Genomic DNA, 23,898 nt, shown 5'->3' with positions numbered 1-23,898 from the left:
AAAAGGAGAAACCAGGGTATCACTGCAAGTCGCTGCTCTGTGCATGATTCAGCTGCACTCGTGTTCTTTCAAGCATTTCAAGTCATTGGAAAAGATAAACAAGACAAATGGATAGTATGCGGTAGCCCTTTGATTGGAAGTATTTCCTGACAAAAGGACTTTCCAAAGAAATGCTTTAAACCGTGGCTCGGTGAATGGTGCCACCCACCACAGTGATCGTGTAGATCATGCGAGCGCCGAACAAGGGCACCCAGCAGAACGCTGGATGCTCTACCTACTTGCCAGAAAAATACCACCCACCCCTTCCAAGGAGTACCAACCGGGGTGAGGAGAAACAGCAGGGGAGGGTTCTGAAGCCTGGGATCATGGGGGTCAGCGGCTTCCCCGTGTGCTGCCTCCTCTTTGTCACCCCAATCAATGCACTAGTCATTTCCTAAAAATGCACGTTCACAGGGCCCATCTGCCCCAGGTCCTGAGCCTCACTGCCAAACGACGGCAAATCAAGTCACCTCGCGCACGTTCTACATAGCTACCTGACGCTTCTTCCCAAAAGCCTGACATTCAACAGATGACATGGGAATCAGGCAAGTAGTGATCGGGTGGAGAAAGAAGAATTTCTTTTTTTTTTAATTGAGAGGTAATTGACATAGAGCATTATACTAGTTTCAGGAGTACGACGCAATGATTCAACATATGTATATACTGCAAAATAACCATGACGGTAAGTCTAGTTAACATCCATCACCACAAAGAGTTACAATTTTTTTCTTACGCTGAACACTCGTAAGATCTACTCTCTTACCAGCTTTCACACATATAATACAGTATTGTGAACTAGAGTCACCAGGCTCTATGAGAAGAACTTCTAGATCCAACAAAGATTAGATACGTGAGAACAATGGAAGGGTAGGTAGTACGTACCTCTTTTCAAACGTGATGGCAACACCTGAAAACTGTTCCAAATGGCAGAATGTCCTCACCCGAAGAACTGGCTAAGCATTTAAAAATCACACTATAAGCTTTCATTGGCTTGGATATCGGGGTCACACAGGAGGCCAAAAGGGGCACGCAGTGAATCAGCCCTGAGGAACACAGCTTCGGGGGCGACCCCATCCCTGTGTGATGCTGGGATTTGCTCCCCACAGCCACTGGCATTATTCAGTACCACAAATGCCATCATCACTCATCACTGAAACACTTCACTTCCCCTGCTTTCTTGGGGGGAAGGGAGAGGGTTTACCTTCAGAGAGGTTCATTTGCTGACAGGGCACACAGAACTGATCCTGTTTCTCATTATCTGAAAAGAGGTTTATGAATCTGCTTTGGGTGAGGGTTTCTGCCTGCTGTGCTCGTAATGACTTCTGCCAACATGAATTCCTGAAGGTCTTAACAGCATCCTGGTTTCCCCGCCTTCAACTTAAAACCACTGACACTATTCTGTCTATTTATTTTCTTGACTATCCACTATTAAAGATTAATTTGTTCTGCTGGTGAGAGCAGCCCCATTAATCTATTCTAGAGATTCAGACCACTGCTCTTAGATTAATTTATTTTGTACCCAAATTCTAACCTTGGTTTATATGCAGCGGAACAGTTCATTTGCCCTCACCAGATTCAACCTTACTGGCATTTAATTCTTCCTTCACTTACTAATGGGTTTCTCACAATCCGTACACTTGCAATTCCCTCAACGTAAGGTCCACATAAGTAATCCAACCACAGTAAATTATCAATGGAGTAAATTCAGCAAAATTATAATCTCCCACTTTATAATCACTAAAGAAACTACTTTCATCATGGGTCCCATTATCAATGAAGAACAATATTATTTACTACAAATACATGAATCTTGTCTAAATGAAAGAAACCCATTTCTGAACTGTTTGAGACTTGCTTCTTTGATTGTGACTCCCTTTGCTAAAGATATAGAAATCCAAAAGTCGTGTCAAATTGTCTTTAACTCATATTTTTTTCTTCTGTCCATTTACGTCTAAACACAAAAGAATGTAAAGCTGTTTTTAATATAGGGTTGATCAGCTTTTAAAACATGATCATTCATTCTGAATTTAATGGAAAAAGAAAAGGCCATAAAATCACAATCAATCACTGGAAAATGCCAACCATTTGAAGATCCACTGCCCTTTAAAGCCTGTACCTCCTCCACCAAGTCTTTTATAAAATAACAATCATTAATTTCTTGCAGGGGGAGGTCAGAGGGGGGAAGCCTCCCAAAAGGCAAGATGCATGTGGCTCTTCCTAGAATGGCATCTCTTTCCTCTTTCCTAATGTTTTCTTGCAATTACTGTTATCATCGTCATTATCATTATTCTCATGGTCATCCTGCTTCTAAGAGTGTAGTAAAGAATTTAACCTTGCCCTAAAGGAGGTCTGGTCTTTGCCCTAGAATCCCAGGTGGCAAGCTCTAAATCCTTGGAATGCCTCCCTGATAAAAGTGCCTTTGTTTACCCGGGGACCTTGGGCCACGCAAGAGAGTCTAACAGTGTGATTTCGGGGGCGGGGGGGTGGGGGGACGACACACTTCAGGTCATGTGGTATCAGCTCTATATCCCCAGGGTCTGGAGACTGAGGTTAGCTACATGCACAGTCAACCATGTCTACGTGTCCAGGTCCCAATAAAAACACTGGACTCCCAGGCTCAGGTGAGCTTCCCTCATTGGCTACTCTGTACATAGCACACACATCACAGCTGAGGGAATCAACACTGTCCGTGACACCACGGGGAGAACAGCCTGAGGCTCTGCATTTGCATTTCCTGGATTCCGTCCCACATATCTCTCCCCCTGGCTGATTTTAACCTGTAGCCTTTCACTGTAATAAAACTTAACTGTGAGTATGACAACTTTAAGTGAGTTCTGTGGGTCCTTCTAGCAAACTGTCAAACACGAGTGTGGTGTGGGGACCTTGGAACTTGCAGTTGGTGTCAGAAGTGAGGACGGTCTTGGGGACCATTCACTAACACTGCAGAGTGCTGAGTAAGACCAGGAAATAAATGCAGAGTTTTGCTCCACGATTACATGTCTTTGGCAAGCTTTCCTAATATTTCAGGGTTGATTTTCCTCAATAAAGACAATCAGAATCAGATTTATAAATACTCCGAAGTAGAGCCTGTGCTCACCTAGTAAGAGTTAAGAGAAAGGCAGTGAGAAGAAGACAGAGCACAGGATGTCGACTCAAACTGTGTCCAAATGCCAGCTCCAGCACATCCTGGCTCTTTCCCCTGGTCAGAGGAGGCCTAATGAACGTGTGTGAGCAACTGACATACTGGGACTAAAATCCTCTGGGCCACAGGTGAAGCTTCCCATGTTTCTGGCTAATAAATCCCAACTCTTTATTATTTACCTGTCTAATTACACTAAGACATAATTAGGCTCTCATCGCCAATGGCTCCAACCACTAGAATGTCATTCTCATTGATTTGGGTCTTTCTTTGTAATTTCCCAATTCTCACTTTTCAGAAACATCGTTCTGAAGGTGACAGCTTTCAAAGGGTAGGTTTCCCTGCATGTAGCCTGCCTCTTCTGCTTTTCCTAGCAGAGTACAGATGCCCTAAAATCACTCTCCATTGAGTAACTGGTTCCTAACTTAGAGAACCATGCGATAAGCTGACACCCTGGCATTTCTGTCCTTTTATTCCTATTTTAATATTCTTTGAGCATTGAAATTCTCACCGTAGTTGGCTGTGTCCTTCTAAGAGATTGTTTTTAACAATCACATATTCACTACCCTAAGTCCCTAGATTAGTTACGGGCACGCAGATTTCAATAAACATTTGTTGAGCAAATGAATAAAGAGAACATAGCAAAATGCCGAGCCATGCCTCCTCCAGTCACTCACCCAGCCTCTCCCAGTTTATATTTTCTCTCTGCTGCAGTCGGCTCAGTGATTAGGGGCTGGGAGTACTTCCATGTACACATAAACTGAACAATATTTTAAACGACAGGTTAAGATGTTAAATGGAAAAAAAAAAGATGTTAAATGGATAGAGGACTGACGTGAGTAGTATGAGTTGACAATGGCCATCACCAAAGCCTGTCAGAAAAGTAAGATGCAGTCACTGTGACACCAAAGCAAAGAAGGAGAATCTGCCTTCCTACCACCAACACAGGACGAACAATAGAGCAGGTCAGCCTTTTTGAAAGCTCTGGTCAATTCCTATGTGCAAACAATAATTAGACGTCCTTCTTCTGTACCGTCACATGGCATGACATTTCCATGACCCAGCTGACTACTGGAATTCAAAGATGCCTTTCACCACCTACTCACAGACTGAGTCATCCTGAGTGAACCCCTGATGCATATCAACTTACAGGCTTTGATCGCTAAGATGACAGGTAGTACCTCGACCTCCATATAACAGAAAGGAAATAAATCAGAAAGAAAACTCTGATGTTTATCAGAGAGCAATGGCACAGCCCCCTTTAACTATAAAAAGAGGCTTCTAGAAGTCCACAGATAGAACTGGCAACTCCCTTAACAGATGGTAAGAGAGATGCCCTCAAGCCCATACTACATGCATTTTTCTGTCCACCATCCCAGTACAATGAAAGCGCTCCTCCGTGATCCTGAGATTTGGAAACCATGCAAAGTAAGAGTGAGAAATAAGAAAAGAAGCTCCTCTCTAGCCTGGCTAGCTGGCCTCGACATCCTTCTCCCTGATTTCTACAATGTCCACTAGGATCCTTCAAATCCAAGTAATAACCAAAACAAAATTACTCCTTTTCTACCTTTAGAAGAAACATCCTTCTTCTACCTTTAAATCAGCTCTATTTTAACATCAACTACATCAGAAATGGCATTTGCTCAAGGGGAAAAAATTAAAACACCATTCTTACTAGTTAATCACTAATCTGTTAGTGTGGTGACCACAATTATACTGCTGTGTTTTCTAAAGGGTCTAAGTCAGGAAAGATTTAAATGTCAAGGGTCCACAGTTTGGAATATGAATCAACATGGGGACACATGGGTCCCTTTCTTATTAGCCAGGGACCCACACAGGATGAAACCATGGAGCCACAGTCTGTGACAGAAAGTGACATGCCGAAACAATATCACTTCAGTGAAATAAGCAGCTTCTTTAAAGTCTGCTCTTCAAATTGAATATCATTATCAGTGAATTTGGGCATGTTGTGTATTTAATATGTAATGGAGTAGCACGGCCTTATATGGAACGAGATTCAACTAGCATGTGTCAAGCTCCATGTTACTTGCTTTCCTATGTACCCTGACTTCTCCACTTATTTACTATGTCACCTGACGCAAATTATGCAGCCTTCTGTGTCTCACATTCTCTAGCTGACGATCATAGTGCCAACCTCACAGCTCCGTTGCGAAGGTGAAATGAGTTAATACATGTGATTAGATCAGTGCCTGGCATGTGCTCAGCAATGACTGAGCTGTTATTATCATTGTTGTTGTTGTTATGGCTAAGAGAATTATCATTGCAAACAGCCCTTACTAAAACCCAGGGAGGTGGTTATGATTACCTCCATTTTTATAAAGGAGGAAATGGAGGCTCGGAGAGGTTGAGAAAATTGCTTAAAGTCACACGCGTTTGCTGCCGGTGCTGGTGTAACATTCTTGATTCAAAGCCCAGCCTTCTTTCCACCCGTCACTCCCCACCCCAGCCTCTGCAATGAAACTATAAATAGACGTGTCTGATTCCGCAAAAATGGCTTCCTTACATTTCTAACTTCAAAGTGGAATAATAATTGTATGTAAAATTCTTTTGATCAAAAAAATAGCACCTCCAGAGAAGACGACTTGAAAAAGAACATCATTAATTTGTTAGGCATTTAGCTGAGATAAGACAAAGTCCTTTAACGTCCTAAAGGTCTTGCCGAGTCAAGCAGCTTAGGAAGACTGGCAGGATAGAAAGAAAGAGCACAAGATCAGGTGTCAGAAACTCGGGGATGAGTCCTGGCCTCTCTGCTCACTGCCATGAGGTCTTAGACAAGGTATGCAAGTTCTCTACTTCAAGTGATGGTTGTGAGGATTAAATAAGATAATGCTTGTTCCCACAATCTGAACTCTAGAGCTCTGGGGAAACACAAGCTATTATGTTTATCATCACAATCCCAGGGCCAGTAAAACCTGTTTCTTACGCACGTAAGCTCAAAGGCAAAACTACCTAAACTTTTCTGAAATGATTCTTTAATAGATCAATGACCTTGACTGAAATTCCCCAGCATTTGACACCATTTCCATTCCTAGAAACCATGAGCTAAACAAGGAACACGAGAGGCTCACTCGTAAATTCCAGCGCTTTTTTCTTCTTTCTCCCTTTGGAACTCTGAGAGCATTCAAATACCATATCCTTTCATCTCATAAGCCTCCTTACAGAGACCGGATGAGGAACGCTTTTGTTCCAGGAGGACAAGACCTTGCATTTCATCTAACTGTTGTGAATGAGTGTAAATATTTTTCTCCCTAGACACTGCAAAACCTCGAGGGAGAGGGGGACTCATGCATATCCAACCTTTCTCACCTAAACACCAAAACATGAACTTCTCCACCCAGAAGAACTGAAGAAAAAGGGAATGATAAAGTGAGTAAATGGCACGTCTATACCCATCAGTCCAGATCTACTCTCAGCTGCAATCCCCCACCCCCTCATCACGTGTTAATTCATCAGCATAATCCGTCACTTTTCCTGACTACGATCCCACTAAGCTTGTCTAACCCTTCACAACAATTTGCTACTGCTCTCCTAATACCTAATTGTTTTAACTCTTACCTTAATTTCCCAACTAACTATAAATAAAGGAGTTCTAGTCCCCAAAGAATTCAATGGTGAGGTCTTCTGCCACCTTCCCATCCTTGCTTCCAAAAAGGCTGAAACCGGATGATCAACCCTCATATAGGAGTTAACAGGATCAAACTCAAAAAAAAAAAAAAAAAAAAAAACTCCAGAAAAAAAGACGTCCAAATAGTGACAGTATGAGGAATCCCCCTGCTCCATACACACACACACTGAAAAAAATCTGATTTGCAACCTGGTCACTCCATGGTGAGACCCACCAATGGACACGCTGTGCTCACACAGATTCCAATCAGTGTACTGGGTCCTAACATTCAAACATGGGTACACGCCCCAGAATCACTAAAGACAGACAAAAACAGACAGAAAAAAAGGTGATTCTGAGAAAATGCAGAGGGCAGAATAATCTTGAAAACAAAAACAAAGAAAATAAAACATTTGACTGATAGTCTCAAAGGAAAAAAAAAAGAAATGAGTGCAGCCATAATATAAGAAGAAATACTAAAATGAAATAGTAGACAGTGATTTAAAAAAAGAGTTCTTAGATATTAAAAATAAGATAGCTGAAATTTTTAAATATCAGTAAAAAGGCTAGAAGATAAAGTCAGGGAAATCTTTCAGAAAGTAGAACAAAAGATCAAGGAGATGAAAAACAGAAGGGAAAAGATAAGAAATTAGAGGTCCCATCCAGAAGGTGAAACATCTAAATAACAGGAGAGCCAAAAATATAGAATACTGAGGGCAAAAGTAATAAATGATAAAAGGCAAGTTCTGAAGAACTGAAAGGCATAAATCTTCAGACTGAAAGAGTTTACAAGGGTGGGAGGAATTGGGAAATTGAGATTGACACATATACACTATTGATACTATGTATAAAATAGACAACTAATAAGAACATACTGTATTGCACAGGGAACTCTATTTAATGCACTGTGGTGACCTAAACAGGAAGGAAGTACAAAAGAGAGGGGATATATGTATATGTATAGCTGTTTCATTTTGCTGTTTCATTTTGCTGTACATTTTGCTGTATATGTATAGCTGTTTCATTTTGCTGTAGAAATTAACACAACATTGTAAAGCAACTATATTCCAATAAAATTTAATTTAAAAAATAAATAAAAGAGCTTACAAAGTACCCAGCATATGAATAGAAAAGGACACACACTAGAGCGTATCACTGGAAAATTTCAAAATATGTAGATAATCCTAAAAGTTAACTGAAGGTAAAAGAATAGGTCACCTACAAAGGTCTGAGAATGGAAAAGGCATCAGACGTCTTAACAACAGAAGTAATACAACAGTAGAATAATGCCTTTAAAACTGATTTTTAAAAATGAATTTTATTCTAGAATTCTACACCATCCAACCTATTGATGAAGATACATTTTCATATATGCAAGGATGGAAAAATTTACCTTTTATGCATCCTTTCTCAAAAAGCTACTGGATGATGTACTCCACCTAAAATGAGGAAGACTGGGATTTAAGAAACAAAGCATCTGAACAGAACTTTCAGGACAGTAGCTACTCAGGAAACCCAGAGAAGTTTCTCCAGATTGTTGCATAGGGACTCCAGGAAGAAAGCCTGGCATGGAGGAATAGTAATTATACGTTGGAGCGTACAAAAAAAAAATTACAAGTTGGACAAAGATTCTGGAGAGTTTAACAAAAAATATCAATAGGCACTAGACAAAAATAAATGACAAGGTAGTTATCAACTCCAGGAAAAACAAATGACTATACAAGAAAGGAGCAGTGGTCATACTTCACTGTTTGATTTAGCAGTGAAAAAAATTGTTTAAATCATAATATTATGCACCTTGACTACTGATTTAAACTAATACTCTTATGTAACTTTATTGAGGGGATGGAGGGAAATGAATTGTGTGGAGTGTGAGGGATCTATCATATTTCCTCTTAAGTCAAGAAGTGAAAAAATAAGTAGTAAATGTATATTTAGGAATAAAAGAGTAAATAGCAGAGAAACAGCCAAAAGTGTTGTTGTATAAAAATATATAAATATAGTATGTAAATATAAAATCTACACCTCTAGGGAAGGGGACTAAGGAGTGGGAAAGACACTCCTACTTTTTCTTCATAAGCCTAATAGTATTTTCGGCTTTCAAAATTATGACTATGTATTACATTGATTAAAAAATATATTTTTAATAACTAAAATTAAAATTAAAAAATCTCTATGAATACAGAATGTAATCAATATAAAGGAAAACTGGAGATTGTTAAGAACAAAGCTCAAATAAGTAACTGACCTCAAACCAAATTACCCTAAAACCCCACACTCATTTAAATGTTACACACTCTTAAAAGCATGCTTTCCTCTCACTTTGTAATTATACCACTTCCAAAAAACAGAAGTCCTACCATCATTGCTTTGATATTGCAAACAGACTACAAAACATCTGATGGATCTTCTAATGTCTCTGATTTATCACAGGAACAAACTGAAAGTACCTCTTTTACCAATATATTCATAACTGATCAAATTCTTAATTTGTACACTGTTCAAGCTTTTGGTCATTAGAGTATACATTAAATGCTTTGCTCTAATCAAACTAACATCTATTGTTTTTTACATTAATACTTAAACACACTTGACAAATATCCAAACAAACCATAAAATGTATCCTTCCAATCAAGGCAATCGCTCAATTATGAATGACAGAATCAGCTTTAAGCTTTAAAAAAATACATACCTATACACTAATAGAATGTATTCTCCAGTTATAAATCTAAAACTTTTACTGAAATGATTCCAAACCCTCTCACAATTTCCTCTGAAGTTTGGCTTTTATATAAAAGCAGGCAACACACCCAATTCCATTAGTTTTAAGTCTTCCAGAACCAGACGTGCTGAGGTTTACAAATAAGCAAGTTAGTATTATTCAAACCCGTGAGGGTTTCCCTGGTGGCTCAGTGGTTAAGAATCCGCCTGCCAATGCAGGGGACACGGTTCGATCCCTGGTCTGGGAAGATCCCACATCCCCCCAGAGCAACTAAGCCTGTGCGCCACAACTATTGAGCCTGTGCTCTAGAGCCCGTGTGCCACAACTACTGAAGCCCGCGTGCCTAGAGCCCATGCTCTGCAACAAGAGAAGCCACAACGATGAGAAGCCCGCACACCGCAACCAAGAGTGGCGCCCGCTCACTGCAACTGGAGAAAACCCACGTGCAGCAAGGAAGACCCAACGCAGCCAAAAATTACTTAATTACTTAATTAATTAAAAACAAACAAACAAACACATGCCCTTCACTTATGGATAATAATGGCTACTTAGTATACACATAATCACCCCGATTTAATAAAAACAAATTCAAACTTGGCATTTAGGAAAAGTAATTTGTTTACCTCTGTTGGTTTGTAGCAGTCTACGAGAGCTTCCTAGAAGGAAATACACAGAAGTTTTATTTTAAAATTCAGTATCATTTTAAAAGTGAAGTCAAAAATCATTTCATCTTTATAGTATTATTCTTAACATGGTAAACCAATTTTTCATATTGACTACCTAGAACCACACTTTATTTCAGCATTTGTTGGTCCTCTGAAGATACAAAAAGTTGTACCCTTCCTTTGCAGGAATGCCTTGCACTCTTCAGAATACACACACACACACACACACACACACACACACACACACACAGAAGCACACACACATACCCGTCCTTCTGGCTGCCAATGTGGTTAATAATGAACTGGATACACTTAAGTTGAGACAGCCTGTAAGAGATGGTGACAATCACACTGGACGTGGAGAGTGAGAGCCTGGCTGTGATTTAACCACAGAGTAGCCTGTCACACCTCAGCAGGCTTTGGTTGTCCTCCCCTGGGAACCAAAGGGGGTGACCTGATGGCAGCCAAAGCCCCTTTCAAGTTCTTTCTTTTAAGAAAAATACTTTATGTCATTACATTTTTTATAGAACTGGTGCCTGTTTTTTTGTTTTTGTGTTTTTTGTATTGTAACTTTCAGAACTAGGATGCTATCTTCTCCCAGCTAAATTTACCAACAAGAGATAAACATTAAACTGAGACTGTTCACCACTCAAGAGACACTAGCAATGGTTAACACATTAAACACATTCATATGTGCCCTTTACTTGCCTTTAGTGATCATTTGCCATCAGTGATAACTGACAGCCATTAACAGTAAATATCAGTGAACATTAAGAACGATGGCAGGTCAAAGGTTAATTGGCTTTAGAAACTCCCAAATGCAGATTTAAAAATGATAGATTTGACTTCCTTCGGGGAAGGGAAATAAATAATTTATTGCTCTGGACAAAGGAGACATGGGGGCATCTCAACATCCATTGTATCAGGCGAGCATACTCCAATAAAGGTTATTTTATTAAACAGAATGATACAGTAAACAATCTTATCTAGAAATTAATTCCATGAATAATATAATCCACAACTGCAAGACCAGAAGCCTGAGCTTAGATACTCCAGTTCTAGCTCAGCCCCTCTCCTTCTCATATAACTGTGGGACGTCACTTCCTTCTCTGGCAAATGGATCTTTGGAGAGAAGAAAGAAAGAACCATCCTTCTTGGAAAGAAAGAACCATCTTTCTCCCAAGAAGTTAAGGCTGGAGAAACTCATATCTGTAAGGTGCTTTAAGAACTGACTATAGTCAAGACCGGCCTTATCACCAGAGATGCAGTTTGTGAGGGTGAATACTCAGCATCCCATTGCTTTCTCTCTGCAAGCGGCCATGGCCTGAGTGCCGCCCCGGGGCAGAATCAGTGCAAGCCAGCTCAGGAGACCCAAGTGGACTCAAGCATCCATCAAAGGTTCTAGATTTTGAGTGCTGCTTACCCGTAATTTTAAAGCTCTCTCTTCTTCACTGTCTGCATCAAGAAGATCGTCAATGTCAATTTCCACATCCGGCATTTCTTCTTCCTGGGGGGCAAATGTGAAAGCATTCTATTTAGTGAGATACTACACTGTATCGAACCAATTTAGTTCAGTTATATAGATGCGTTGACAATTACGGGGTGGGGGGAAGAAGAGACTAGGAGGAGGGGGAGGAAAAGAAGAAGGAATGGGAAGTAGGAGATAGAGAGAGAGGCGGAAACAGTAGAAAAAAGGAAGAAGAGGTGGGAAGGGGAAGGAGGGAAAAGGAACCGAGGGAGGAGTAGGGAGCAAAGGAGACATAAGAGTCACAAAGCGTAGAAAGTAACGCTATTTCAAAAATGACGATTTTCTACTTTCTGGCAAAAAAACCCTGCACATCTGAGTATGTAATGGGGGATTGGCAGATTATAGGAAGAGTAGTGAGACTTGCAGTTTCCTGCCCAACATCTACCCTTCCCTGATCTTTTTTGGGGGGGAGAGGGGAGGTCCGCATCTCCCTTCCTAGCTCTGGGTCTGGGAAAACCTGAGTGTGCCACTCATTTCTGAGGCAGGGCTCTTGGGTCAATATCACCCCAATCCCAGTTACAGACTCAACCGAGACTAATGGGGGTTCTGGGAACAGAAGCTCTTTCAATAGAAGCATCCCTGCTGGAGAGCCAGCTGAGGAAGCCTGTAACCTAGAAACTGCCGGCAACAATCATGCAACCACGAAGGGAGAGCCTGACTCACGGTGGGCAGAGTGGGGAGAAATACGGAAAGAGGGTTCTGGATAACGTCACCGAGTCAAACCACTTCTGAAGCCCACATGCCAGTAAAGCCCCGTTATTATGAGTCAAGTTTCATATTCCTGCAGCCAAAGACATCCAGTCCATAACAGAGGGCAGGAAAGTCCAGCTGCAATGCAGTGACAGACCTCACTGATTTGGAATCTGCAGCTCCAACCCACAGTAGGTCTTGGCTACCTCACATTCTGTCTGTTACCTGATCTTCCCCACATCTCTGAGAACGTTGAGAGAAAATCGCATTTAGGACAGGGCTGTAATTTTGCATTTCCCCTTCCCACGAGGAGTCACCTGCAGGCCAACTCGTCCCAGCCACAGGGATGGCCGAGGAGTGTCTGCAGAAGCCATGGAGAAACCTGTGTGGGGGACACCTGTGCAGACCCCTGGGCTTAGCCGCTCTGTGCCAGCTGTGTTGTCTGGTCTTCAGCGGCAAGGCTGACCTTCTGAGAACGTCCTTTCTAGTAAAATGCATTTACTAATAGTGCTCAACCATTCTCTTTCCTGCTCCAACACAAAAGTGACGACCCAAGTGTTTTGAGAAAACTGAGGAATATTATACACCACTGTGAATAATAATAAGAAATATATATATTGGTCTCTGCCTCCAGTTCCTGACACAGAGTTCCTAAAACCCTTGTAAATAGAGGTGCTGACTTCTTTCTTTACTACGGTGAGATATGCAATCCATACTGGAAAGCTCAGATAAAGCAGAAGGAAAACTGAACCCAAAGCAGAGGGGCAAGTCTAACATCTTAGCCTTATTAAGGTTAAAATCTCTTTTAAAAGTTTTAATAATAATACTAACAAAAAATGGGAAAAAGAAAAGCATATCTCCTGGGCTTCCCTGGTGGCGCAGCAGTTGAGAGTCCGCCTGCCGATGCAGGGGACGCAGGTTCGTGCCCCGGTCCAGAAGGATCCCACATGCCGCGGAGCGGCTGGGCCCGTGAGCCATGGCCGCTGAGCCTGCGCGTCCGGAGCCTGTGCTCCGCAACGGGAGGGGCCACAACAGTGAGAGGCCCTCATACCGCAAAAAAAAAAAAAAAAAAAAAGAAAAGCATATCTCCTTAGAAAATTCAAATGACCTTAGAACTAGGAAAGAACACTTCTTACTGGAGAGTAGGGATAGGAGTAAAACTAAAACAGAATCACCTGGCTTCCGAGGATATCAGGAAAACGGTACAGGGGTGGAGGTGTATCTGCCTATGGGAATATTTGACAGTATGTACCAGGCCCTGAGACTCAATCTACGTATGGCAATGGACACAGCATCACTGCCCTCCGCTTAGATCCGGCTGAGCTGCTGTGGCTTTTCCCTCCTTCACTAGAAGCCATCCATCCCACACTTTCATCCAGCCAGTCTGTCTCTCAGACTGGCACAGAGCTGCTGTTTCAAATGAGATGCCATTTTTAAGCCCCCTCCAGGGCAGAGCAGGGAGATGGGTACAGATGTGGCCTCCATCACGGGGGAGGATGCTGGAGGATCCCAAGGCTGTACTCCATTCAGGAAGGATGCTGCGCAGTGCTTCCCTGTATGGGTACCAGCCTCCCTGGCGACTGCGTCCCCTCCACCCTGGCATTCTCTTGCCCCAATGTGGCCTATGCCCGACTTCCGATTTTGTGTATATTTGGAATTGTGGCTGAAAGTAAGACTGCAGGGGGAGAGAGGAGTCATTTGGGGAGCCACCAATAGTGGTACAGCTCTCAAGGGTCTGCCAGACTTTCCACAGTGAAAGGACCAGTGGGAACTGAAACACCAGCAAAGAAACTCACTGGATTGTAGAACAACTGGCAGCCCATGCACACAGATTGCAGCTGGGAAGCTGCAGTGTGGATAAATCACACATGGACCACGTGGACCCTCCCCAGGCCAAAGAATGCTGAAGCCACAGCCATCCAGCCTCTGGAGCAGCGCCGGGCACACGTTGTGTGTGTATTCTAGCAAATGTGGCTCAAGATTAATTCACCTACGTCTATGGCTTGGCGTGGCTTTAATAACCACCGTGTGAGGTCAAAATACCCAGAACCGATTTCAGCTGACTCTGTTCAAGAAAAGCCAAGCAAAAGCGATAAACCCACAAGTATCTATCTGTGTAACCGTCTATACAGCCTCCCCCTAAGTTCCCCCGCTCCTCCCCCAAAACCGTCATTTGGGTTCAGCATTTATACGTGGTTTGGGCACCAAGTATGTATTTATGTCACGGTTTAATGAAATCAAGCAGAGGAAGCAGGTTGTAGAAACTGTTCAAGTAATCACAGCTAAGGGGAGCTCTGTGTCTGCTGTTCTGAAAGGAAATAAAAGAATAAGCGAACAATGCCCCCAGCAGAACAGCACAGCCACGGGTTTCCCTGCAAACACCGTTCAGCTTTGAAGCCCGGCCAAGTTTGGTCAAACAGGCTTTTACTTGCATAGCAGAGTCGCACCCACGCAGCAGCTTCTGCAATTAGGTGTCCTCTCAGCACGACTGCACTGGGCTCTCCCGCAGGCGCTGACCGCATCTGACCCATTTTTCCCAACCCTTGAGGTCCGGGCTGTATTTCAGTTTAAATTCGCTAAGATGAACTACAGTTAAGAATCCAGTTCCTCAGTCACCTTAGCCACATTTCAGGGCTCAGTTGCCACACGTGGCGAGTGACTGCTGCACCAGACACGGGGCCTTTCACACCGCTGGACGGGACGGCCCTTGAGTCCACTCACCCTCTGGCCCAGACAAAGCAAAGCCTCCTCCCCTCTCAAAGGAGCTTGACAGGAATAAAGAAAACAGCTAGCATCGCAAGGTCACTACCAGGCCCCAAGGGCATGTGGCTGGGAAACCCTGGGCTAGGCTCGATGCGAAACAAGTATTCACTGGCTGAGTAATTACAACAAATCACTAGACATCGGCATTTTCTCCCAACCTATGAGCTTCTCATTACCCCCATCCACTTCTCTCAGAGGCCAGGAGGAGGTCAGGCTCAGCCAGGAGCGTGGAGCAGGGTGGGTTCTGCAGGTCGGCGATACTGAAACCAAAGCCCCACTGAGGACATAGAGATGGGGGTCATGGAGGTGCACGTAGGCAGAAAAGACCGATCTAGTATCCAGCATAGAATCCTGTGTATATGTGGTATTAAATATTTTTAACGAGTGCTGCAATAGTCCAAATTCAACTGTTCTCTTGAGCTCTATCTTCTGTATAAAGCAGTGCCACTGAATAACCTTGGTGACAGATCAAATCACTTACCAGGGAGTGACTACACCCACAGCCTGCTCTGGGGGACTTCCCCACGTTAAAAATAGATCTGCAAACGGGGCTCTGGTGACAAAAACGAAACAACCTCTTAGGAGTGGCTGGGGTAAGTCACCAGCTAACAGCATCCTATATTCACCTTCCTGCTGATACCCACAGAACGAGGCCCTTGACCATGTCTGTGCATCTCTCTGGTTGTACGGCGTTGGGCATCCACCATACACGAGCACTGTATCAACACTGTGAGGCCCTGCTCTGGAGGGGCAGCCGAAGCATAGAAACAAATGATATCCAACGGCACCAAAAGACAGAGACAAACCCAAAGTGCTTTATGATTAAGGAGGGGGCAGGCGGGGAGGGTTTCACAGAGGAGAGAGCATGTAAGCTGGCCTTGTGGAACGGCAGGATTTGGATAGGTTTAGACGGAGAGAGAGAGCACGCAAAAGAGGCAGAATGATATACACAGAAGGCAAAATACAAGGGCTGTTCTAAGTACAGGGTGTAGAAAGGTCCTTGGCCTGGGGCTCAGACAGCTCTGGGCTATGAATATTAATGACTATGAAAGCCAGAATGAGAGCTGAGGCAGGTGGGGGGCTATAAGGAGTAGTGAGGAGTGCGGCAAACAAGAGAAAGCATGCCCCAAGGAAAGGCAGCAAAGAGCAAAACAAAACAACCCTCCATTTCCAACTATTGTAACCTTTTAGGAACACGTGCTCTATGCTGCCAGATTTTCGAACTTTTCAGAAAACCTGAAAATACAGATTTTTAATGCTAAAATATCTTTTCTTTTTTAAGTTGGTTTACAACTCTTTAAAATATTGTGAAAGACAAACAAAATCCATCAGCCTTCATGCTGCCAGTTTCTCCTCAGCCTGCAGAGACTGTAGCCCATGAGGGCTCCAGAGCAAGGGTGGGAAATGCTGGGAGAGCTGGCCCAGCAGCAGGGCCCCAGGAACGAGGAGGGGGTAGGGGAGGCTGCTGAGACGTGGCCATCCCGTGGGAGGTATCAGGGCCTGGATGCCAGCGGTGGCAAGAATGGAAAGATTTTAAATAGGAAGGGAAAAGGGGTGGAATTTGGAGATGAACTGGATGTTGGAGGAGGGAGAAGGGAAAGGTAGAAGGAAGGTGCAGGTTTTGAGCCCGTGAGGTTTTGAAGAAACATGCAGTGACGGAGAGCATGCCTGGGACCTCGAAGACACTCATAAACCAACAGGCAGTTCAGAGGGAAGCCACCTCCAGCAGCCACCGACCCTATGCAGAAGGGGGACCCCGCGCTGCCACTGCACAGGGACACACGGTAGCGCCGAGGGCCAGAGGCACAGCCCCGCGCAGGCAGGACCTCAGCCGGGCCTGCAACCACCCGGGGCCCAGGCACCAGGATGCAGTGGTGCAACAAGCATTGTGCTCCCGAAACAGACGGCCTGCGGTGAAAACACACATGCACACTCACACACACTTCCAACTCGCCAGAAAATCCACACCACGAACCCCGTCAAGCGTGGCGTCAGCTGTTAAAAAAATACAAATGCTCGCCGATCTCCACAACAGTGAAGGGGGCAGGAACGCTAAAACAGCTTGAAAACGGATGATGGGTTCCACGCTCCACAACACACAGCTTAAGGGCTCCCCGAAAGTGACAGCGGCTCCCAGTTCTCTGCATCTCTGTCCCAAGATATGGACGTGAAGGACCGTGAGATTAGAGTGCGGTGGACACCGTGGCAGTGAGGGAGAAACGTGGGCAGCAGGGGTCGGGGTCGGGGGGCACTGGCCTATTCTGACAGCCCACACTCCCCAGGGCTCCCCTCCACAGGTCTACGGGGAAACTGATGTAGGAAAAACCTAAGAAGAACAGAGGCACGCCGCCTCCCAGGGACCATGTGAGTATTACTATTTTCTCTGTGAAATTATTTACATTTCATGCTTTCATTTTTTTTTTTTTTTAATTTATTTATTTATTTTCGGCTGTGTTGGGTCTTCGTTTCTGTGCGAGGGCTTTCTCTAGTTGTGGCAAGCGGGGGCCAGTCTTCATCGCGGTGCGCGGGCCTCTGACTGTCGCGGCCTCTGTTGTTGAGGAGCACAGGCTCCAGACGCGCAGGCTCAGGAGTTGTGGCTCACGGGCCTAGTTGCTCCGTGGCATGTGGGATCTTCCCAGACCAAGGCTCGAACCCATGTCCCCAGCATTAGCAGGCAGATTCTCAACCACTGCGCCACCAGGGAAGCCCCCGTGCTTTCATTTTAATGACAACCCAAAAACATTTCCATAAGCAAGCACATTTATTCTAAGAATCGTCTGGATGACCATTCTATAATCCGATCAGCCCTGTGTTTATCATCAAGCAGAATTAGGTTAATGACCTAATGAGAAAAAGGCCGGAGAGTAGATTTAATGCATAACTGACTTACTTATTCACACCAAGTGAAGCCCGAAGCCATCGCTCAAAGGACTCTGTGCTACCCCCAACTGCACCTAATTCCTCTCACAGAAAGAATGACATCAGCCGTCCCAGGTGATTCACGTTGGACATCTGAGTTCCGTTGGCTGGTTACTTTGTGTTTAATTTGCAATTTTGATTTTCTAATCGGAAGAACCATAGCATAAAGAGTTTTCCCTTTAAGTGGTACATATCTAAATATTATCGTCTTAAATCTTTAAATCAGCCCTGGCATCCGCAAGAAATTTTTTCTACTTAAAAAGGAGCCCAGCCTACCCTATGCACATCACTGTGGAACACCAGAACATTGGGGACGAAGCGGAGATCTGGGAAGCTTTCAGGAGGAAAGCAGGTCACACACAGAAGGACAGAGGATCAACGTCACCAAGATTCCCAACAGCAACGCTGTGAGCTGGAAGCCAAGGGAACAATCATTCCAAAATCCTGAAGGGAAACGATTTCCAACCTGGATGCCTACATCCCCCAAGACTGTCGACTAGGAGTTAGAGAAAAACTATAGACATTTTATGACACATCAGGCCTAATATCTTATATGTTTACCTCCCATTTCAGGAAGAAGTGCTCCAGTGAAACAAAGAAATAAACTAGGAAAGTCACCTGTAGCTGTGGACCATGAAGGCCAGAGGCATAAACAAATCAAGACTGAGGCGGGGAGGCTTAAAGCGCTGGGAAGCTGCGTGAAGGGAAAGGAGATGAGCCTATTTTTAATACGGGCATGGGGTCCGCTGCCTGATGGGCACACATCTACTGGGCCACTTCGAGGGGCTGGGGCAGGAGAGGCCTTAAATGGAACTAAAATGGGGTAAACAATTGTAGGTCATTCCAACTTCAACACTGGCGAATGGTACCATCCCACGTTACTAACATGACCCTAATACACGCTTGTTTTAGAAGTTAAATAACCTTCAAAGGCTTGCTCAAACAGCAAAATCCCCCAAAGTCCTCCTCTAAAAAGATTAAAATATCCTGACTGAACTTCATCCTATGATGAACTGAAGGGATGGTTTAAATAGTATGCAGAGAGGCTGCTGTCCTTGCTGCCCAGGAGAGCAGGTCTGGACGCCCCTTTATACCACACTCCCCACAGCTAAGGTTCATTTCTGGGGCATCAGCGCATACAAATGACGGCTGCAGCAGAAAGCAGAAAAGCCACAGGGCATGCCCTGTCCCGAGCGCCCCCCCTTTCCTCCTGCTTAAGAAAATACACTGTGATACCACTGACGTTATTTTACAAACACCCAGAATATGTTTTAATTTTTTGATAGTTCACCACTTTTATTTGGTCCTTTCACTATTATCATTGAACCAATTACTCGGGACACATCCTCGTGTCACAGCAGCCCAGCTGAGGACTGTCACCCTAACAATCAACAATATAAAACAAATACCAGCTCAGAGATATAAAGATCCACACTACTGGTCACGTGAAAATCCATGGGACATCTAGTTACTGAGGACCTGCTATCTTCCAGAAACTTCCTAGACGCCGGGGATAAAGAATGAGCAAGGGACAAAAATACTTGCTCTCACGGAGATTCAACTCTGATGGGGGGGACTTCCCTGGCGATGCAGCGGTTAAGAATCTGCCTGCCAATGCAGGGGACACAGGTTCGAACCCTGGTCCGGGAAGATCCCACATGCTGAGGAGCAACTAAGCCTGTGCGCCACAACTACTGAGCCCACATGCCACAACTACTGAAGCCCGCACGCCTAGAGCCCGTGCTCCGCAACAAGAGAAGCCACTGCAATGAGAAGCCCGCGCGCCGCAACGAAGAGTAGCCCCCGCTCACCACAATTAGAGAATGCCTGCGCACAGCAACAAAGACCCAATGCAGCCAAAAATAAATAACTAAAATAAATAAATTTATTAAAAGAAAAAAAAACCCTGATGGGAAAGACAGGCAATAAACACCTAAGTACAATATATGATGTAGCACATGGTGATAAATATTTTCAAGAAAAAACAGCAGAGGAGAAGGACAGGGGCTAATACGATGGCTGGAATTTTAATAGGGTGGTCAGAGTAGTGAGAGAAATATCTGAAGAATAGACCTGAAGAAGGACTGTGCTGAAATCTGAGGGAAGAGCACCGAAGGGGAACAGAGCAGGTGCCCAGGTAAGTCTGAGAAGCAAGGTTTCCAGGGTCACTGCAGTGGACTTGGGGTAGGGCCCCTGTAAAGACTCTGACTTGGACCCCGACTGAGACAGAAGCCTCTGGGGGGTTTGAGCAGGGCATGGCGTGATCTGATTTTCTTTTCTTTTCTTTTCTTCTTTAACATTTTTATTGGAGTATAATTGCTTTACAATGGTGTGTTAGTTTCTGCTGTATAACAAAGTGAATCAGCTATACGTATACATATATCCCCATATCCCCTCTGATTTACCTTTTACAAAGGCTCGCCCTGGCTGCTTTGTGAAGAAAGGGCTGAGGGCATAGGCAGGACCACTTACAAGGCTGCAGAAATAACTGGGTAAGAGATGACATTGGCTTAGACCAGGGCGACTGCACAAAATGTATTCTGTTCTTATTTGGGTCACCGCTAATCCAAACCTCAAAGGGCAAACTCCTCTATGTGTAGCTGCACCGGTTAACAAGGGGGGCTGAGCCGGAGCGTTTTGCGAGGAGTTGACCTCAAGGCCCCCTGTTGAGCTCGGTGGGTGCGACGGTGGGTGTGAGCTGTTGGCAGTGAGGGAGGGCACCTGGCGAGGGTGCCCAGGCCGAATGTTGGGGGAGACGACCTAGATGCTGCCTGGGAAAGCGTGGAGCCCGCTGAGGGGCTCTCCCCAGGCTGCACCCCGGTTTCCTTCCCTACCCTCCATGCATGCCACTCCCCTTCCACAGGGCAGCCGGGGTGGGGGCCTCCTCTACCCCCAAATCTCTGCCCTTCCTAAAACACTTAGCAATTCGTTTGAACAAAGGATTGTCTCTGGAGAGATCATCATAACTCTCCAAACAAGGTTTTTAAAAAAGGACTCAGAGTTGGGGCAGAAAGGGTTATATGTCCCATCCTCGGTCCCAGGAGCTCATGAGGCCACATCCTTCTGTGATAAAAGGACACCAGGGAGATCTGGGTCAGACCCCGCATGTTCCCACACACGCCTCAGGCGGCTCTACTTCTCAGCACATATGACACCCCTCTGGCAGGGGACACATAGTGGTGGGCCCAGTGCGCGGAGTTTGGAGACAGGGCCAGGTTTAAATTCTGTCCCTCCCCCTTACAACTGGCGTGCGAGGGGCAAGATAACTCACCTCCCTAACCCTGTCTCCCACACCTGTAATTCTCAGGGCTGGATAAGAAGCTGGCCTGCAAGATAACTCACCTCCCTAACCCTGTCTCCCACACCTGTAATTCTCAGGGCTGGATAAGAAGCTGGCCTGCAGGTGCCTGGCCAGGTAGTGCAAAGTAGCAAATGGTAACATGACCTCAGAAGGTGCTCAGTTGACTGGACACTTTTGATCACTTCATTCCTCTTTAAAAATAAATAAATAAAGTTCCATGTAAATGTCTCTTCCAAGAACTCTTTCATTCCTGATGACTGAAAATGGTAAGTAAAGACCTAGCACATTGACAACTTGTTCAAAAACATAAGGACTGGGCTTCCCTGGTGGCGCAGTGGCTGAGGGTCCGCCTGCCGATGTGGGGGACGCGGGTTCGTGCCCCGGTCCGGGAGGATCTCACATGCCGTGGAGCGGCTGGGCCCGTGAGCCATGGTCACTGGGCCTGCGCGTCTGGAGCCTGTGCTCCGCAGCGGGGGAGGCCGCGGCAGTGGGAGGCCCGCGTACGGCAAAACAAAAAACAAAAGACAAAAAAACAAAAAACAAAAACATAAGGATTAAGAGGAGAAAAGAAAAAGAAAATGTAAGCAAAAATCCCCAGATGCAGAGCTTTCTGGAAACAGAAACAGATGCAGAGCTTTCTGCATTTCTGCATATGAACATTATAACAATGCCAAAGTGACAAGAAAACTGGGAGGTTGTCCCTAACAAGGTATTTGAAAATAAGGGGTGGCTAAGGCATATCATAAGGATGACAGGGACAACCTTCTTAGCCACGGCATACCTGAGGACAGTGGGGACCGGACATCCTAAAGGCTCTGGCTACAGCAGATGCTCAACCACCATCCTCATGCTCCCTGGGCTGACTGACAGCACTGCCTGGCCTCTGACCCTCTCATCTCCATGGCAGCACCTGCATCATGAGGAACACCTCACGTAAGCTCCCAAGTGGGTACCGAGGGAGTGGAGGACACAGACATTAGGACACCATGAAAAGACAGGAGGGACCGGGCAGCTCCAAAACATAATATGAACAAGGCAACTCAGCAATGATCTCAAATTGGTCCTGGACTGCAGGCAGTGAATGAGGACACTGGGGAAGAATAGTGTGCCAAAGGACAGGGCTGATGTCGTCCAAGGAGAGCAAGAGGCAATGGCCGTGCAGCCTGTCTCCAAGAAGTCACACTTGGCTATGACCCGCTTCCCATCCATTCAGTGATCTGGCCAGGAACGTCTTCTGATAAAAGATGGTATACACTCACCTTTGCAGTAGAACTGCTTAGGGACCAAGCAAAACTTTTTAGGCTGGAAACCCTCAATTTACCCCCAGGGTGTCACAAAGGCAATAATAACGCAAAGTGTGGTACAGCCCAATTCTTAGAGAAGGCAGTTCTCCCAGCTACCAAAACTTTCACTGAATCATTCCAATGGGAATATGGAGTCACTGTGATTTCCTGAACACGGAACACTGAATCCAGTCATTTTCCAGCTCCTGTCTTGGGAAGGCTCCTAAATCAGCCAAATGTCTTCAGGACTGACAGGTGCGGAGAAGGACAAGACTGAGAAGATGATGTGGAAATGCCGCTTGGAAGATACACCAGGCACCGAAAAGAAATTGTGATTTCCACAAGGAGACCTCCAGGTACAGACCGGTAGCCACGGTGCAGATGGAATTCAAAAGACTTGGTGAAAGGAGCTATCAAATCACGAGAAGACGTGGAGGAGCCTTCATGCATATCACTAAGTGAAAGAAGCCCATCTGAAAGGACTACAGACTGTATATGTAAGTCATACTGTATGACATTCTAGAAAAGGCAAAACCATGGAGACAGTAAAAAGATCAGTGGATGTCAAAGGCTCACAGGAAAGGAGGGTTGAATGGGTGGAGCACGGGGCATTTTTAGAGCAGTGAAATCACTCTGTATGAAACTGTCATGGTGGATCCGTGTCATCACTGTCAAATCCCACAGAATGTACAACACACAGAGTGAACCCTAATGTAAACTATGGACTTCAGTGAATAATAACGTATCAATATTGGCTCATCAATTTAACAAATACACCAGACTAGATACCAGTTGTTAATCACAGGGGAAACAGAGGGAGGGGCGGGGACCGTGACAGGGGTATGGGAGTTCTGCACTTTCCGCTCAGTTTTTCTATGAATGTAAAGCTGTTCTAAAAATAAAGCCTACTGATTAAAAAAGAGAGAGAAAGACTACTGTTTGGTGGTGACAACACACAGCAGTGTGAGAGGCTGACCCTCCCGTTAATGGCCATGTGAATCCTTATTACAGTATACGGAGGTGTAAAAGGTCCCAAGTGTGAGTCAAACTATGACATTCAGCCAACTTAGGTGTATCCAGGCACTTAGCTCCACCACGGACCAGGATGAGGGTGTAGGATGAGGACCCTGGGGGCAGACTGAAAGGAGCCTGCTCGGCCTGAGTGGAGGGTTCAACTTCATGCTGAAAGGGCCACATCGCTGTCAGAGGGTACATGGGCCCAAC

The 23,898-nt window shown here is 44.9% G+C and overlaps 1 protein-coding gene across 1 annotated transcript in view; it reads right to left on the bottom strand.

Moving 5' to 3' along the window:
• PPP1R14C (protein phosphatase 1 regulatory inhibitor subunit 14C) overlaps positions 1 to 23,898 on the bottom strand; it is an 86,536-nt gene that overhangs the window by 9,153 nt on the left and 53,485 nt on the right. Inside the window, exons 2-3 of the mRNA XM_030853181.2 lie at positions 11,614 to 11,697; positions 10,149 to 10,181 (exon numbers count right to left, since the gene is read on the bottom strand). Of these exons, the coding sequence (XP_030709041.1) occupies positions 10,149 to 10,181; positions 11,614 to 11,697 (117 nt within the window). The remainder of the gene's footprint in view (positions 1 to 10,148; positions 10,182 to 11,613; positions 11,698 to 23,898) is intronic.

Source organism: Globicephala melas, chromosome 14, assembly GCF_963455315.2.
Source record: "Globicephala melas chromosome 14, mGloMel1.2, whole genome shotgun sequence".
Taxonomy (NCBI): domain Eukaryota; kingdom Metazoa; phylum Chordata; class Mammalia; order Artiodactyla; family Delphinidae; genus Globicephala; species Globicephala melas.
The sequence above is the reverse complement of the archived record's forward strand: the minus strand, read 5'-3'. Positions and strand labels throughout refer to the sequence as shown.